Here is a 15,655-nt window from a genome sequence, read left to right on the forward strand (position 1 = left end):
TTATTGAGTCACGTGGAAACAGACCCTGCAACCCAACACATCCATGCCAACCAAGATTCCTAAACAGAACTAGTCCCATTTGTCTATGTTCGGCCCATATCCTTCTAAACCTTTCCTATCTATGTACCTTTCCAAATGTCTTTTAAACGTTGTAATTGTACTCACCTCTACCAATTCTTCTGGCAGCTCATTCCACATATGAACCACCCTCTGTATCAAAATTTTGCCCCTCCGATCCCTTTCAAAGCTATGTCTTCCCACTTCAAATCTATGCCCTCTAGTTTTGGATTCCCTGCACTAGGGAAAAGCCCTTGGCTATTCACCTTATCTATGTACTTCATAATTTTATAAACCTCTATAAGGTCACTCCTCATCCTCCTATGCTCCAGTGAAAAAGTGTCCCAACCTATCCAGCCTCTATAACTCAAACCTTCCAGTCTCGGATGTTGCTGAAGGCTCCTGAGACAGCACATTCTAAACTCTCAACCACCATTATCTCGAAGAATGACAGCAAATACGTGGGAATACCACCACCTAGAAATGCATCTCCAAGCCAGCGTTGCTGCCTCCCCCACCAAATGGACTGCAGTAGCAGAGAAGGCAGTTCAACACCACTTTCTCCAGGCCAACCAGAGATAGGCAATAGAACCACATCCCAAGAATGAATTTTACAAAGTATTTCATCCAGTTCTTCTGCTTATGCTGTGTCAGCATGCCAGAACTTATAATATTGTTATTAAGTCATTGCAGTCAGATGAAGTCATTTATTGAGAGTTTGTTGTTCAAATGAAAACAGTTCTCAAATAGAAATAAGATAGTGACAATTTATGACTTCTTTTGTAGCCTAACTGTAAGTTAAAATGCTTGTTTTGGTATATAAGTTACTTGTATAAGGTTATTGTCAGTTAGTGTTTATCATGCTTTTGTGTTAGTTTTAATATAGTATTCAGCTTGCCTGCCAGATGCCCATCTTGAACTTGTATAACTTCCTAATGTAGGTATTTTACTATATCAACCTTCATGGTTTTTTCTGCAGACATTGATTTGTGATGTACATGCCATAACAAGTGACAACCACAAATGGACACAGGTAAATTGCGTAGAATCCAACTCAAAGTTTTTCCATTGTAGTAAGTATATTTATTGGAAATATTAATTTTGTAATCTTTTGTAAATAATTATCATGGCTGAATGCTATGAAACAAAATCTCAATGCAATTTCTAGGACTTCACTCAGGCAAAAAAAAGTGCACTTGTTCACTGTAGCCACTTTAAATCTAATTGACTAATTAAGTTTTCAGTAATGTTTAAGTTAAAATCAGTACAGGTGCAGCTGTGCTATTTGAAATTGATCTTTCTCATGATGCAGGATGATAAACTTGTCCTTGAAAGCCAGCTGGTGCTCCATACATCAGAGCCTCTTTGCTTAGATCCTTCCTTCACTGTAACATGCACAACCAACAGACTTCTCTACAATAAACAAAAGATGAATACTAGGCCAATGAAAAGGTGGGTGTTAGATAAATATTATGAGTAAAGTTTTGTTTTAAAATGCTGCAGTCTTCAAAACCTCTTTTTTTACTCCTATTTAAACCAATCTGACTCTGACAATTTTTTTTGAAACTCAGCACTATTTGAAATTCTGCTTGGACGAGAGATTTATTTAACATTTTAAATAAAGGCAAATGTATTTTTTTTTAATTATCGACAACCAGTTGCTGCAACAATTGACCCAGTAAAACTGGCTGTTTGTATCTAGACAGCAAGACTCATTGTCACTGATAATTTGCGCAAACTGACAAGAAGTATCTTACTGTGCAAAAATCTAAATTCAGCTTGCATATGTAGCATACTATGACTTGTTGTTAAACTCTTCACTGGTTGTTAATTTGGATCATTATAAGTATCAACTGTGGCTACTTTCATTAGGTGTATGAAGCGGTATTCTCGGCCAGCACTGAACAGACAGCAGGAAATAGCCCAATTCACACCACCACCTCATCTTAAACTGTTTGATTATCTACAAAGAAGAAAAGAAAGAAAGCCAGCACCACACATTGACCTTAAAATTTCAAAAGCTGGAAGTGTATGTTTCTTTTTTAATTTTCATAATAAATGTTTGTGTTCATTTATTATTTTCTGTTACACACATTTCTGATAAGAACTATTTTCCCTTTTTTTGAAGTGTGTTGACATGTGGAAACAAAATCCATGCCAGCTCACAGTCCCATCTGAAATTGATGTAAGTATACTTCCTTTGGAATTGAAAATATTGTGCAGTAATTCCCGAAAAATTAGTGAGAGAAGGTTCATTACAAATGCTATTAATAGTGTGTAAATAAAAATCAAATAAAACAGCATCTTGTAGTAAAGAGCTACATGATTTCTACTTCGCTACAGGTTGCCAGACAACTTCCCATTAGCTTTGACAAAACAGAAGAAAAATCTCAGCATTATGTACCATTTAAATTGCTGGTGTTGCATCTCTCTATAACCATTTTAAGGTTGGAAATTCATGTTCTAAAGACTCCTTTAATGTGTCCTGATGTATTATCCAACACTGGAGCTCATGAGAAAACAATGAAACTGGAGTATCTAAATATTTATATATAGATATTTTCTTTCTGTGTCCTATCTCTTTCCTGATGTATTCTTTATTCTGGCTCTAATTCCACCTATTGCCTTTGTTATTGTTGGATCTATTCCTTTCTCGAGTTTTAATTTCATTTGTTTCGGATATCCACTATTATATCTGATATTCGTACAGTTTGAGATGCCTTTTTGATGGCACAATGCCATTATCAATTTTTGTCGCTGGTAATTTGTGGTTTGTACATAATATGCTAGATAAAAAGATGTAATTTATTGTACTTGTCATAAGATCACAGAATAATAAAGCTCATTGGGTGGGCTGTGTTGCTTTTTCATCCAAAAACTCTATCTGAGCTTTTTCAAGAGTTGGTAGCACTCCTCTACTGGGGAGTATTTTATTGCAGCAATTTCTGTCTTGAAAACATGCATGGATGTCTAAAGTTGTGAAAAGAGGTTACTGATCAAGCTTTATATTATTAAATTGACCAAATGTTTACATCTCCAGTAATATACAGTAGAAGTACAAACAAAGATAAGTGCAGTCGTTAGCAATCGCAACACTCTCAGTTATAATGGCCAGATGGCACTAACTCACTTCTCAGGCCAAAAATGTACACCTCTACTATTTGTGGAATTCTGTGACACCAGCCAAGAACAAACCGGTACTTGTTGTTTGACGTGTTGAAACTAATATCCAAAACGCAGATGAACCATTTTCAGAAGCCATTACACATGGTTAGCTAAAGGTGTGCTGTGAAGACATTTAAGATTTATTTTAGTAATTATTCCCAGTTCCAAAAAGTTCATCTACAAACAAGAAAGCCCATATATTCAGTACTTTCTGATACCTAGCAAATAATTCTCATGGGTTTTATGGTCCATCCCTAATTTCCCAGAGGGCAGTTAAGAGTCAACAGCTTTGCTGTAAGATGAGTTTGTATGACAATCGACAGTGGCTACATAGTTGCTGGTAGGCTAGCTCTTTATTCCAGATTTTATTGAATTCAAACTTCACCATGTGCCATGGTGGAATTTAAACATGTCCCTAAAATATTAAACTGTGATTCTGCATGACTAGTTTGGTGAGATTACCACTGCATCACTTCCTCACTATCTTATGTTGACTGCTTCAGAGTCAATTTTCTCCCCAACTTTGCTGCTGTTGAATATTAAAATTAAAACTCTGCAGAAGTCAGATAGCTGAGTGCAGCAGACTTTACACCTGAAGACTATAAAATTGAATTTTTACAATCTAATCCATGCAACAAATTACCTGAGTCTGACAACGGAATCTTTAATTTGAGTCCCTTGTTGATGTATAGTATACTAATTGATAATAGATTTTTTTGTTCAGTTTTTAATTTTCAGACCATTTCCGCCTTTTTGTGTGTTTGCACTCCACAAAGCCAGCCTTCAAGTAGACAGCTGGGAAATTGAGCCACTGCCAGTTACTTGCATACAGTTTGATGGTCCTATTTGAGTAGTTTATCAGCTCTAACTACAGCTTTTGAATGAATTTTAGCATTTTTAAATTTTGTGGTCGCAGCAGGAAGGTGATTAATGCAGTGGTTTCTTACAGTTGTTCTGTTTTCTTTCAACTAATTTTGGTTACAAATTTTGCATTTGCTTTAGGTGGAAAAGTATGCAAAAGTGGAAAAAGCTAGCAAATCTGATGACTTGCAAACAGCTGTCTGGCCAATCCACGTATGTACCTCTATTCTTTCGCATTGTGGAACCTGTTCTCACACTAATAGAACTTCCAGTGGCAGTTCTTCCAATTGTAATGATTTATACATTGGGAATATGAGACAAAATAGAAATACCTATTTCTAATTCATTTGTAAGGATGTTTTGAAAGTGAAAATATTTTGAATTATTTTATTCATAAAGTAATCTTTTATTACAAAATTGAAATTTCAAATTTGAAGTACATATACTTGTATAATGATGGAGCGCTGGTTACAAGCATTTTTATATGTGAGGTTTGAGACATTTTATTTGGTTATGGCTTTGGTTACTTACAAAAATAATTTGACCATCTTACGAAAGCTAATGATTTCAGTTGTAATTTTTTCAAAACTGTTGCATTGGACAACTGTTTTAAGTTTGATTGTTTTAATAGAAGAATTAGCTGGAAAGAAGTGTATTCGTTTTGTAAGATGACTGTTGCCTGAACTTTGTAGCATTATCGATGACTCAGTGGTTAGCACTGCTGCCTCACAGCACCAGGGTCCCAAGTTCAATTCCCGCCTCGGGCAACTGTCTGTGTGGAGTTTGCACATTCTCCCCGTGTCTGCATGGGTTTCGTCTGGGTGCTCCGGTTTCCTCCCACAGTCCAAAGATGTGCAGTTTAGATGAATTGGCCATGCTAAATTGCCCGTAGTGTTAGGTGCATTAGTTAGGATGGGTTACTCTTCGGACGGTCGGTATGGACTTGTCAGGCCGAAGGGCCTGTTTCCACACTGTAGGGAATCTAATCATATTTGGTAAGGTGTGTTGTGGTTAAGAGGTGTGATGGTCAACCTTATTCAGTACAAGTCTGTGTTTCAAATGCTGATAGCTATATTCTGTCCGTAAAAAGTTGTAAACTTCCATTTTTAAAGAGGATATGCAAGAATGAACACTCTACTTATTGCTATATTTCTGATGGAGTAGCAACAATTTGGTGGAGTTTGAAGGATTCAGACAATGTGGAGCTTTATTCTCACTATTGGGATAAATTTACTGAAAAAAAACTTGTTTTGGATTTAATTTGACAGTGTTCAGTTCAGAAGATGTTACATAATTGTTTAAGCTTGATTATTTGTTGACTGAGTTATGAATTGGTTTGATTTGTTAATACGTTTATTAATTGATTATACTAGTTTACATTGATTACATTAGTTGGCTTTCTCTATGCTTGTGGAGCTACGTAGCTTTTTTTAGATGCAAGTGATAGATAAGAATTCAGTCAGGGCCTTGATGAGATCACACCAGGACCATTGTGTACAGTTTTGACTTGGATGCAAGGATAGAATGTACTATTGCTAAGTTTGCAGATGATGCTAAAATAGGTGGAAAAGTAAGTTGCAATGAAAAGATAAGAAATTTACAAATGAATATGGGTAGGTTCAGCAAATAGGACAAAATTTGCCAAATGGAGTTTAACTTGAATAAGTGTGAGATTATCAAGGTTAGGGAATATAGTGGTTGTCACGTTCACCTAACATTCGAAAGGTCCCCGGTTCTAAACCGGGCAGAAACAGATTTATGTTTTTCACCAAGGTGTTGCCTGGTATGGAAGGCGCTAGCTATGAAGAGAGGTTGAGTAGATTAGGATTATTTTCATTAGAAAGACAGAGGTTGAGGGTGTACCTGATTGAGGTCTATAAAATCATGAGAGCTATTGACAGTATGGATAGCAAGAAGCTTTCTCCCCACAGTGGGGGACTCAATTACTAGTGGTCACGAGTTCAAGGTGACAAGGGAAAAGTTTAAGGGAGATATGCATGGAAAGTCTTTTTTGCAGAGGGTGGTGGGCACCCAGAACCTGTTGCCAGCAGAGGTAGTAGATCCAGGCACAATACCGTCATTTAAGATGTATCTAGACCGATATATGAATGGGTAGGGAGCAGAGGGATACAGATCCTTAGAAAATAGGTAACAGCTTTAGACAGCGGATTTGGATTGGTGCAGCCTTGGAGGGCCAAAGGGCCTGTGCCTGTGCTGTAGTTTTCTTTGTTCTTATTCATTTTGGTTGGAAGAATAAAAAGGCAAGTTATTGAAATGGAGAAAAACTGCAAAATGTTTTGGTACAGCGAGATCTAGGTGTTCTCATGCATGAGTCACAGAAATCTAGTATTCAGGTCCAGCAGGAAATATCGAGGGCAAATAAATTTTTGCCATTTATTGCTGAAGGAATGCAGTATAAAAGTAGGGAATATTTGTTCCAACTGTACAAGGCATTGGTGAGATGGCATCTGGAGTACTGCATACAGTTTTTATTGCCTTACGAAAGGAAGAATGTAATTGCTGTTCAGAAAAGATTCACTAGTTTGATTCCAGCGAGACTTGTTTTGTGAAGAGAGACTGAGTTGGTTAGGCAATAGACAATAGACAATAGATGCAGGAGTAGGCCATTCAGCCCTTCGAGCCTGCACCGCCATTCAATATGATCATGGCTGATCATTCCCAGTCAGTATCCTTTTCCAGCCTTATCTCCATAACCCTTGACTCCACTATCTTTAAGAGCTCTATCCAATTCTTTCTTAAATGAATCCAGAGACTGGGCCTCCACTGCCCTCTGGGGCAGAGCATTCCACACAGCCACCACTCTCTGGGTGAAGTAGTTTCTCCTCATCTCTGTCCTAAATGGTCTACCCCCTATTTTTAAGTTGTGTCCTCTGGTTCGGCACTCCCCCATCAGCGGAAATATGTTTCCTCCTGCCAGAGTGTCTAATCCTTTCATAATCCTATACGTTTCAATCAGATCCCCTCTCAGTCTTCTAAACTCAAGGGTATACAAGCCCAGTCGCTTCAGTCTTTCCGTGTAAGGCAATCCTGCCATTCCAGGAATTGACCTCGTGAACCTATGCTGCACTCCCTCAATAGCCAGAATGTCTTTCCTCGAATTTGGAGACCAGAACTGTACACAGTACTCCAGGTGTGGTCTCACCAGGGCCCTGTACAGCTGCAGAAGCACCTCTTTGCTTCTATACTCAATTCCTCTTGTTATGAAGGCCAGCATGCTATTAGCCTTCTTCACGACCTGCTGTACCTGCATGCTTGCCTTAATTGACTGGTGGACAAGAACACCCAGATCTCTCTGAACAGCCCCTTTACCTAATTAGATACCATTGAGGTAGTAATCTGCCTTCCTGTTCTTGCCACCAAAATGGATAACCAGACATTTATCCACATTAAACTGCATCTGCCATGCATCTGCCCACTCACCTAACTTGTCCAGGTCACCCTGTAATCTCCTAACATCCTCATCACATTTCACCCTACCACCCAGCTTTGTATCATCAGCAAATTTGCTAATGTTATTGCTGATACCATCTTCTATATCATTTACATATATTGTAAAAAGCTGCAGTCCCAGCACGGATCCCTGCGGTACCCCACTGGTCACTGCCTGCCATTCCGAAATGGAGCCGTTAATCACTACCCTTTGTTTCCTATTAGCCAACCAATTCTCTATCCAATCTAGTACTTTGCCCCCAATACCGTGCGCCCTAATTTTACTCACTAACCTCTTGTGTGGGACTTTATCAAAAGCTTTCTGAAAGTCCAGGTACACTACATCCACTGGATCTCCCTCGTCCATCTTCCGAGTTACATCCTCAAAAAATTCAAGAAGATTAGTCAAGCATGATTTCCCCTTCATAAATCCATGCTGACTCTGTCCTATCCTGTTACTATTATCCAGATGTGCCGTAATTTCATCCTTTATAATAGACCCCAGCATCTTTCCCACCACTGAGGTCAGACTAACTGGTCTATAATTTCCTGCTTTCTCCAGCCCACCCTTCTTAAAAAGTGGCACAACATTAGCCGCCCTCCAATCCTCAGGAACCGACCCCGATTCTATTGAACTCTGGAAAATAATCACCTATACTAGTCAAAGAGGATTGACAAAGTAGATGGAGTGGGTGTTTTCCCTTGAGGCAATATAAAATGAGTAGTCATAGTTCATAGTTTTAGGCTAAAGGATGGCAGATTTAAATCTGAGATAAGGAGGAATTATTACTTGCAAAGGATTATGTATCTGTGGAATTCGCTACCTCAGCATGTGGTGGATGTCACGACACTGAATAAATTTAAGGAGGAGATAGACAGATTTCTAAATAGTATTGGGTTGAAGCATTATAGGAAACAGGCAGCGATGAGATCAGCTATGATTGTATTAAATGGAGGTGCAGGCTCAAGGGTCTGAAATGCCTACTGCAGCTCCTAATTCTTATGTAAACTGAAGTTGCATTTCTGCTGGAATATATCTATCTCTTCTTTTGAACTGAACATGTTTGTACTTTCTGGCTTCTTTTTCTATAGGTCATACAATCTCAACTTAGTAGACACTTAAGCAATTATCTTCCCATGTATTTTATTCAAAGCTTTAGAACATAAGAAATAGGAGGAGGAGTAGGCCAATCAGCCCTTCAACTCGGAATAAGTGAGGACAGCAGATGCTCTAGATCAGAGTCAAAGAGTGTAGTGCTGGAAAAGTGCAGCCAGTCGAGCAGCATCCGAGACAAATCAACATTTTGAGCAGAAGCCCTTCAGCAGGAATTCCTAATCAGTTAAATTAAGTCATGTTTTTTGAAAATGCAAGTTTGAACTTGCTGTTAAAAATGACTTTCTGATCTTTCTAAAAATACAAACCACCTTCACAGAACTAAAATGATAACCCCATTTACCTCTAGTTTAAAGTCCAAGATTCCAAAAAATAATGGTGTATTTAAAACTTCATCAGCGTTGAAAAGATTTACTGGTTGAAACTCAACCTGTTTGGCCACAATATGAACAATATTCCTTGGCCCTCTATCCTGGAGTGGGTTTTGAACCCAGAAAAGATTTAACCACCTGTAAAATTTACCTTCTCATTTGTTTTTGTGCTAAGTGTAACATTTTATTTAGTTATTAAGAAGAATTAATTATTGAATCCTTTTAGGAAGCAAATGATGAATATATTTTTGAGTGGGAAGGAACAGATCAAGTTCATGCCTCCAAGTTAATAATTTACCAGTCATCAGATGATCCCCTCTTTTATGGTAAGATACAAATGACGAAGGACCCCAAACCAGAGGAAGAAAACGAACACTTGGTTACTCACATCCCGTAAGTAGAAATTTGCTGTGCTACAGGATAGGAAATAGGACTGGGACTGAATTGTAAATTGTAAGAATGCAAAATAATTGTTTTTGGAATAAATCTTTTTTTGTGCTCTTACATTTGAAGCACAAAGCGAAAGCAGTAATTTCACCAATGAACGTTGTTGAAAGAAATTTCAGGGAATAGCTTTTAATGTATTTCCTGCCAATGAAATAATGAAGTTACACATTTGTGTAGTGATCTGCTGTTAATAATTACAGTATTAGGTTTAGTGGAAGGAGTAATTTAATGCACATGAGCTATAATAGTATACAGAAGAAACACTTCCTCACTAACAAAAATAAAAACACAAACTTTTAGAAATACTCAGCAAGTCAGGTAGCATCTGTGAAGAGAGTCATCATTAATGTTTCAGAGCTCCGACTTTTCAACAGTTCTGATTAATGTTTCTGTACATTTATTTTCAATTTAAAATAAAGTATACCGACCTTCCCGAAGCAATACTAACTAAATTTAAAATATTGTATGCAGCATTTCTTGTATTTCTGTATGTCATACTATTTCTGGCAGGCTCGACTGTAATGTTTAAAGCCTCATTATCGATACTTACTTGAAGTTCTTTCACCTACAAGGTTTAATCTGTTTTTGTTGGTCCTTAAATTCCAAGGCAACCAATGTACTGCTCACAGTACAACCACCTTAGGTTCATTTGATTTTGGTCTTCACTGGTGCGAGTTTTAGGTTTCTCAGAATATTTCTAAAAGTATTTAGAATATTTCTCAAAGTATTGCACAGGAACTGCTTTTGGTGGTAGTGATTATTGTTTCAGAAAATAGAGTTGTTATGAATGGGAAAGCCTTATAGTATTTAAAAAAAAAACAGGGTGGAGAAAGAGGGGACGGATTCAGATTTCCCCATCTGCCCCTCTCCAATATTGGTACTACTGATGCTGACTCAATCCTTTGCTGTGAGCCCCTTCCCCTATCTGAGTGACCCTGACTTAGCCCCTGCAAACCATTCTGTCTTTAACTGGTACTCTAGCCCCCAACCGTCACAAACAACCATTGCCTTCTTTCCCTCTACTTTCCCTGTACTCTTCCTTCCTATCCTTAACTGTTGTCTACAATGTCACATGAGGAAGATTTATAAACCGAATGCTCTCGGCTGCCTCTAAGCATCAATTTAAAATGTGAGCAAGGGAGGCAAGCAATTTACTCTAATGATTCCTTTTAAACTGTTCAGGTTAGGGAATTATTCAGCTGGAAAGTGCAATTATCATTTTGTCCTGAAACTGTTGTGCTCAGTTTCGGTGACAATGATGTCACAAAGAATAGTCCGGTGTGTGTGATTCAAAAGGATCAAAGCATCATTCTGGTTATGTAACAAAATGCTTTGTAATTACTAAATATTATGTTAAAAGATAGAAATTTATAAGCTTGGGTTTATGAAACCTGTCAGGACATTCCAAAATGTATTCTAGTTAATGAAATTTTGAAATCCTACCATGTCTATCTTTCACTGAGTCCATGGTCAACTTGTCATACATGCACAAAGTGAATGACTCTGTTTTTTTCATTAGTTCAGGAAAAAATGTTTACCGGGAGCTAACTTAACTGTTCCTAAATATCCATACGTTCTTTTAAATTAAACTGAATTCTCATTTGCACATTGCATTAAAAGATTGCACCTTACTACTTGCTAAAGTTTCAGCTGATGTTTAAAATAAAGCTTGAACCAATAGCATTCTAACATAAGAGTTGATCATATCAAACTTGCAGAAATGTGTTTGTAATTGAATCGCCGATCCACAAATCCAAACTAAAAAACATTGTTTTATACAACAGGTTCCCTATAGGTACAAAAGCAGAAGCTGACAGGTGAGTGCGCTGCATTTTCTGTCCTCTACATTACTGGTTATCACAGTTTTCATAATAAGGGTGTGGTGATTAAAATCTAACTTGTTAAACCTTAGGTTTGTAAGGCAGTATTTTGAGGTTTTGCAGCAGGACACCAAATGCCCAGTGAAGATTTCTCACAATTCCGCTGGCTCAGTGAGTCAGAGTCACTTATCTCCTGGGAAAGAAATTGAGGTGAGTTCACAGTATATGCTTCTCAATTTAAAGTTCGAATTTATAAAGGTTCAAGTTTGATTTGAATTCAGCACTATTACTTTTTTGAAGAATTCTGTCCATTTTCTTTATCTGTATCCATATTTTGGATAGTTCCTTTAGTGAAATTCTAATTGAAATTAGTTTTTTTTTGTGTAGTAGAAACTCACCTTCAACAAACTGTTGTGATTTCTAAGCAAAGTTGAATTTAAGCATAAACTAATTATGCCTGTCTCTGGTATAAGTCCCTGTGAGACTATGCAACCTTCACTGCTCTTTATTTCAACCCTAAACTGGCACCTTTTCGATTAAAAACAAGGTAATATTTATATAAAGCTACTGATTTGATGTTGATTTTAATGTTGATTAATAGCCCATAGTAATTGTGTTACTGTCAGTCAGCAGTCTCATTATGGAAGTTGCATGAGATTTTAATTAGGGAATAAAAAAACTGTATAGTTATAGCTTATATTCTTCTACATGTAAAATATATGCAATGGTGAAAAAAAATTGATCTTCCAAAACAAAGTAAGGCCTATAATTTTCAGTCTGGAATACTCCCGTGTTACATGGCTATCATAGTTACCTTCACACATATTGTAGGAGACAATGCAATCTGCATATTGTTAGGAACAAAGTGTGCAGAGGATGGAAATAGTTTCCTGTGTAAAATGGTCTTTCATTTCAAAAATAACTAGTGTATTTGTTAAATGCTATGATGTAAAATATTGTTATGTTGTGATTATAAAAGTGAAAATAGCATGTGACCTAAAGAAAAATGTGTTCTCTATATTCTGTACAATATTTATTTTATTAGCCATGTTCTTATTTTTTATAGCAATCTGAAGAAATTTCTGGATCTGTCCAATCTTCTATACTGGGGAAGGGTGTGAAGCACCGCCCACCACCCATTAAACTCCCTAGTGGCGCCAGTAACAGTTCTTCAGGTAAACGTTTCCATGATTGTTTATATCCCAACTGCAATCATCTCTGATTATGCCTATGTTGATTCACAAATGAAGATGATTTCTCTTCAGAAGAATGGAACTGAAACATCTAGCAAAGATTTATTACCAAAATGTAACATTATCTTGTGACTTCTTGGGATTAAGGTAGTATTCTATGCTAGCCTTATTATTTCATAATGGCATTTCTGCTTTCTTGTACAGTGTCCATTCTCCTTCTCATTCCAATCCTTTCTGTTTTGATTGCATTTAATTAAGGGATTTAGAAATCCAATGATAATCATTCTTTGTGTAGATAAAAGTCAATATATTGTCTTTACAAATCAAATAAAAATGGTGAAGGTTCGCATCTGTATTCTTCACCAATAGGATGAAGGGCAGTAATTAAAAGATATTCTTGAAAGACATGTGAATAATTTTCTTATGTTGCCAAACACCTTTTGACTGGTCTGTCTGTCTGCTGAAGTGAGAAATCTATAAATGTGATTATTTTAAAATGGTAATGTGATTAATTTAAAAACACATAATTAGTGCAAATAAAATTTGGGCTTTTGTCCAGTTGTAACATTATTGTTAAAATTCTCCATGTTGTTCTTCCTTCATTTCTACTTGATGTTGCAGACGATCATCGAAAATGCTGTTGTTTGATTAGTTAAATATCTTTAGAGTCAGCATATATCTGATCTTGAGGACCAAGAAGTACAAAGATAGATAGATAGATATACACACATGTATTTGCTCAATCATGCCTCATCTGACCAACTTGTTAGATTACAACTGTTGTGTGCTTGAAACTGGAATAATTAAAGAGAAAAACTCCTCAAGGTTTGACATTATTTACAAGTAATGTGATAGATAATTTACTAAATATAGGTTACCAATTTGAGTGGACTGTCAAGGATGTTCTGATTGCATTAAGAAGCTGGTTTCTTCTTTGAAAGAAGAATGAGTCACTACAGGATGCTGTCGCTTGTATTCTTGGAGGTGTACGTTTTGGAAAAAATAAAGATAGATTGGGAAGTAAAAAATAAGATAATAAGTTGGTGATCAATTCGAAAAGGAACAGATTTGTTGGACCAAGCAGTCTATTTCTGTTTATAAGTTTTCCTTTGTCTCCAATTATAAGCAACATGGAAAATAGGAGAAGAAATTGACAAGGACGAGGAAACAAGTCCATCTATTTTCTTGTGGAGAAAAGTGTACCTAATGTCTTGGAGGATGAGCAAGACCGGGACTAAAAAAATGCACAGAGTGGAAAATTAAGACATCCATTTGCTCAGAGCTTGATGGTAAATTTAATTTTAAAATAGAATAGTGAACTAAAATATGTTCTTGCTCTGTTTTAGGAAATGTCTTTAGTCCATTGCAATCAAGTGGCCACCTGAAATCCACAACTCCCCCTCCTCCTCCAACCAAAAGTATTAATCTGTCTAGAAAGCATTCTATGGATCTTAATCAAGTGAACATCCTCTCACCACCAGCCATGTCTCCAGTGGGTTCTTCACAAAGTGAGTGGAATAACTAGCAACATATTTGTGACTAGTTCTCTGTAAGTGGTGTATATACACATTAAGAAGCTAAATTGCGTAGTATGGCTTTTCCCTAAAATGCCTTCTCTAATGTTGAATTTGTGCCACATTTAAATGTATTATTTAATTAAGTTTGATGTATATAATTGTATAATACCTCATTTTGTATGTCTGTGTACTCAAAATAGTCAAAAGTAAAAATAAATGAGTGCTGTGGTTGACAAATTGAACCTTTTACAAGCATTGGTGTAAAATGAATGTGTAAAAGAGTTGATGATAAAAGATAGTGATAATTTCAATGAATTGGAGTTTACATGCTTGAGGTACTCTAATTCTATAAGACACGATGTAAAAGACAAAGCAAAATTACTGAAAGAAACACATCAAATATTAACCTTAGAAGTGGTAAAATGCGTTAGAAATGTGAACTGGAGTTGTTAAATTACCATAGGTGATAGCAGCAGCTTGCATTTATATAGCGCCTTGAGGAAAATCTGGACAAAGTGCTTCAGAAGAGTGCTATCAAACACAATTTCACACCAATCCACAATAGGAGCAATGACCAAAAGCTTGGTCAAAGAAGTATTTTTAAAGGAGCATCTTAAAGGAGGAAAGAGAGGCATATTTCAGGGTTTGAGAACATGAAACTGGGAACTGGACTGCCGCTTGAACCCGCTCTGCTGTTCAATGTGATAATCTCTGATCTGACTGTGGCCTTAACTCAAGTTTTCTGCCCTCCTCCCTTTGTATTCAACCAAAATAACCTTGTCAAATGAATCCAGGCCAGAGAGTGCTATATGAAGCAACAAGACAGGTGTTTTCCTCAATAATGGTGCATGACAGATCTGTACCTCCTTACCTAGTGAGTGTCCTAGCATACTAAAAACAATTAACCTAAATATATAACTCTAACAACATAGCCAACCATCAACAACCACAAAAGTGTCTAGATCAATTTCAAATATATCAACTAACTGAATTCCTGCTGCTGTCTGCCATAGAGAATTCCAAAGATTAAGGACCGTTTGTGAGAGAGAATTCTTCCTAATCCCTGTCTTAAACTGAGCTCTTAATTCTGGAACCCCACGAGGGGAAACATTTTCTCTGAGCCTGATCATCTCTTATTCTACTAAACTCTCATGAGTGTAGGCTTAGTCTGCTCAACCTTCCCTCACAAAATGAGCCCTTCGCATCAACTTACTAAATCCTGTCTGAACAACCTGCAATGCAAATATATTCCTCCTTAATTAAGGAGACCAAACTGTCCGCAGTACTCTAGCTGTAGTCTCACTAGTGCCCTGAACAGTTGTCGTAAGACTTCTGTACTTTAATTCATTCTCCCTCACATTACTTGTATATGGGCCACTTCTTGTGGTTCATATACAAGGACACAGGGCACCTATGTCCCCATGTCCTAACGCATTCTGCCATCCCTTTCCATTTAGTTCATTTACTTTTGTGTTTTTCCTGCCAAAATGGACAATGTCACATTCATCTTTATTCTCCATCTGTTAATTTTTTGCCAACTCAACCTACCTATATCCCTTTTACAGATTCTTCGAATCTCCCTCACAGTTTGCTTTCCAAATTGGATTTGTAATCTAAGCGATTAGGCTGCAAAATAATTGGTCCTTTCAGCCAAGTGAAT

At 37.0% G+C, this 15,655-nt stretch overlaps 1 protein-coding gene across 15 annotated transcripts in view; it reads left to right on the forward strand.

The window, feature by feature from the left end:
• Positions 1-15,655, forward strand: part of supt20 (SPT20 homolog, SAGA complex component) — a 62,050-nt gene that overhangs the window by 14,079 nt on the left and 32,316 nt on the right. For all 15 annotated transcript variants that reach the window (XM_072577182.1, XM_072577185.1, XM_072577181.1 and 12 more), the window contains 10 exons: positions 1,037-1,090; positions 1,370-1,509; positions 1,930-2,086; positions 2,186-2,242; positions 4,225-4,296; positions 9,245-9,411; positions 11,250-11,282; positions 11,378-11,495; positions 12,352-12,460; positions 13,825-13,986. In XM_072577182.1, coding sequence (XP_072433283.1) covers positions 1,037-1,090; positions 1,370-1,509; positions 1,930-2,086; positions 2,186-2,242; positions 4,225-4,296; positions 9,245-9,411; positions 11,250-11,282; positions 11,378-11,495; positions 12,352-12,460; positions 13,825-13,986 — 1,069 coding nt within the window. The remainder of the gene's footprint in view (positions 1-1,036; positions 1,091-1,369; positions 1,510-1,929; positions 2,087-2,185; positions 2,243-4,224; positions 4,297-9,244; positions 9,412-11,249; positions 11,283-11,377; positions 11,496-12,351; positions 12,461-13,824; positions 13,987-15,655) is intronic.

Source organism: Chiloscyllium punctatum, chromosome 9 (genome assembly GCF_047496795.1).
Source record: "Chiloscyllium punctatum isolate Juve2018m chromosome 9, sChiPun1.3, whole genome shotgun sequence".
Classification (NCBI taxonomy): Eukaryota; Metazoa; Chordata; class Chondrichthyes; order Orectolobiformes; family Hemiscylliidae; genus Chiloscyllium; species Chiloscyllium punctatum.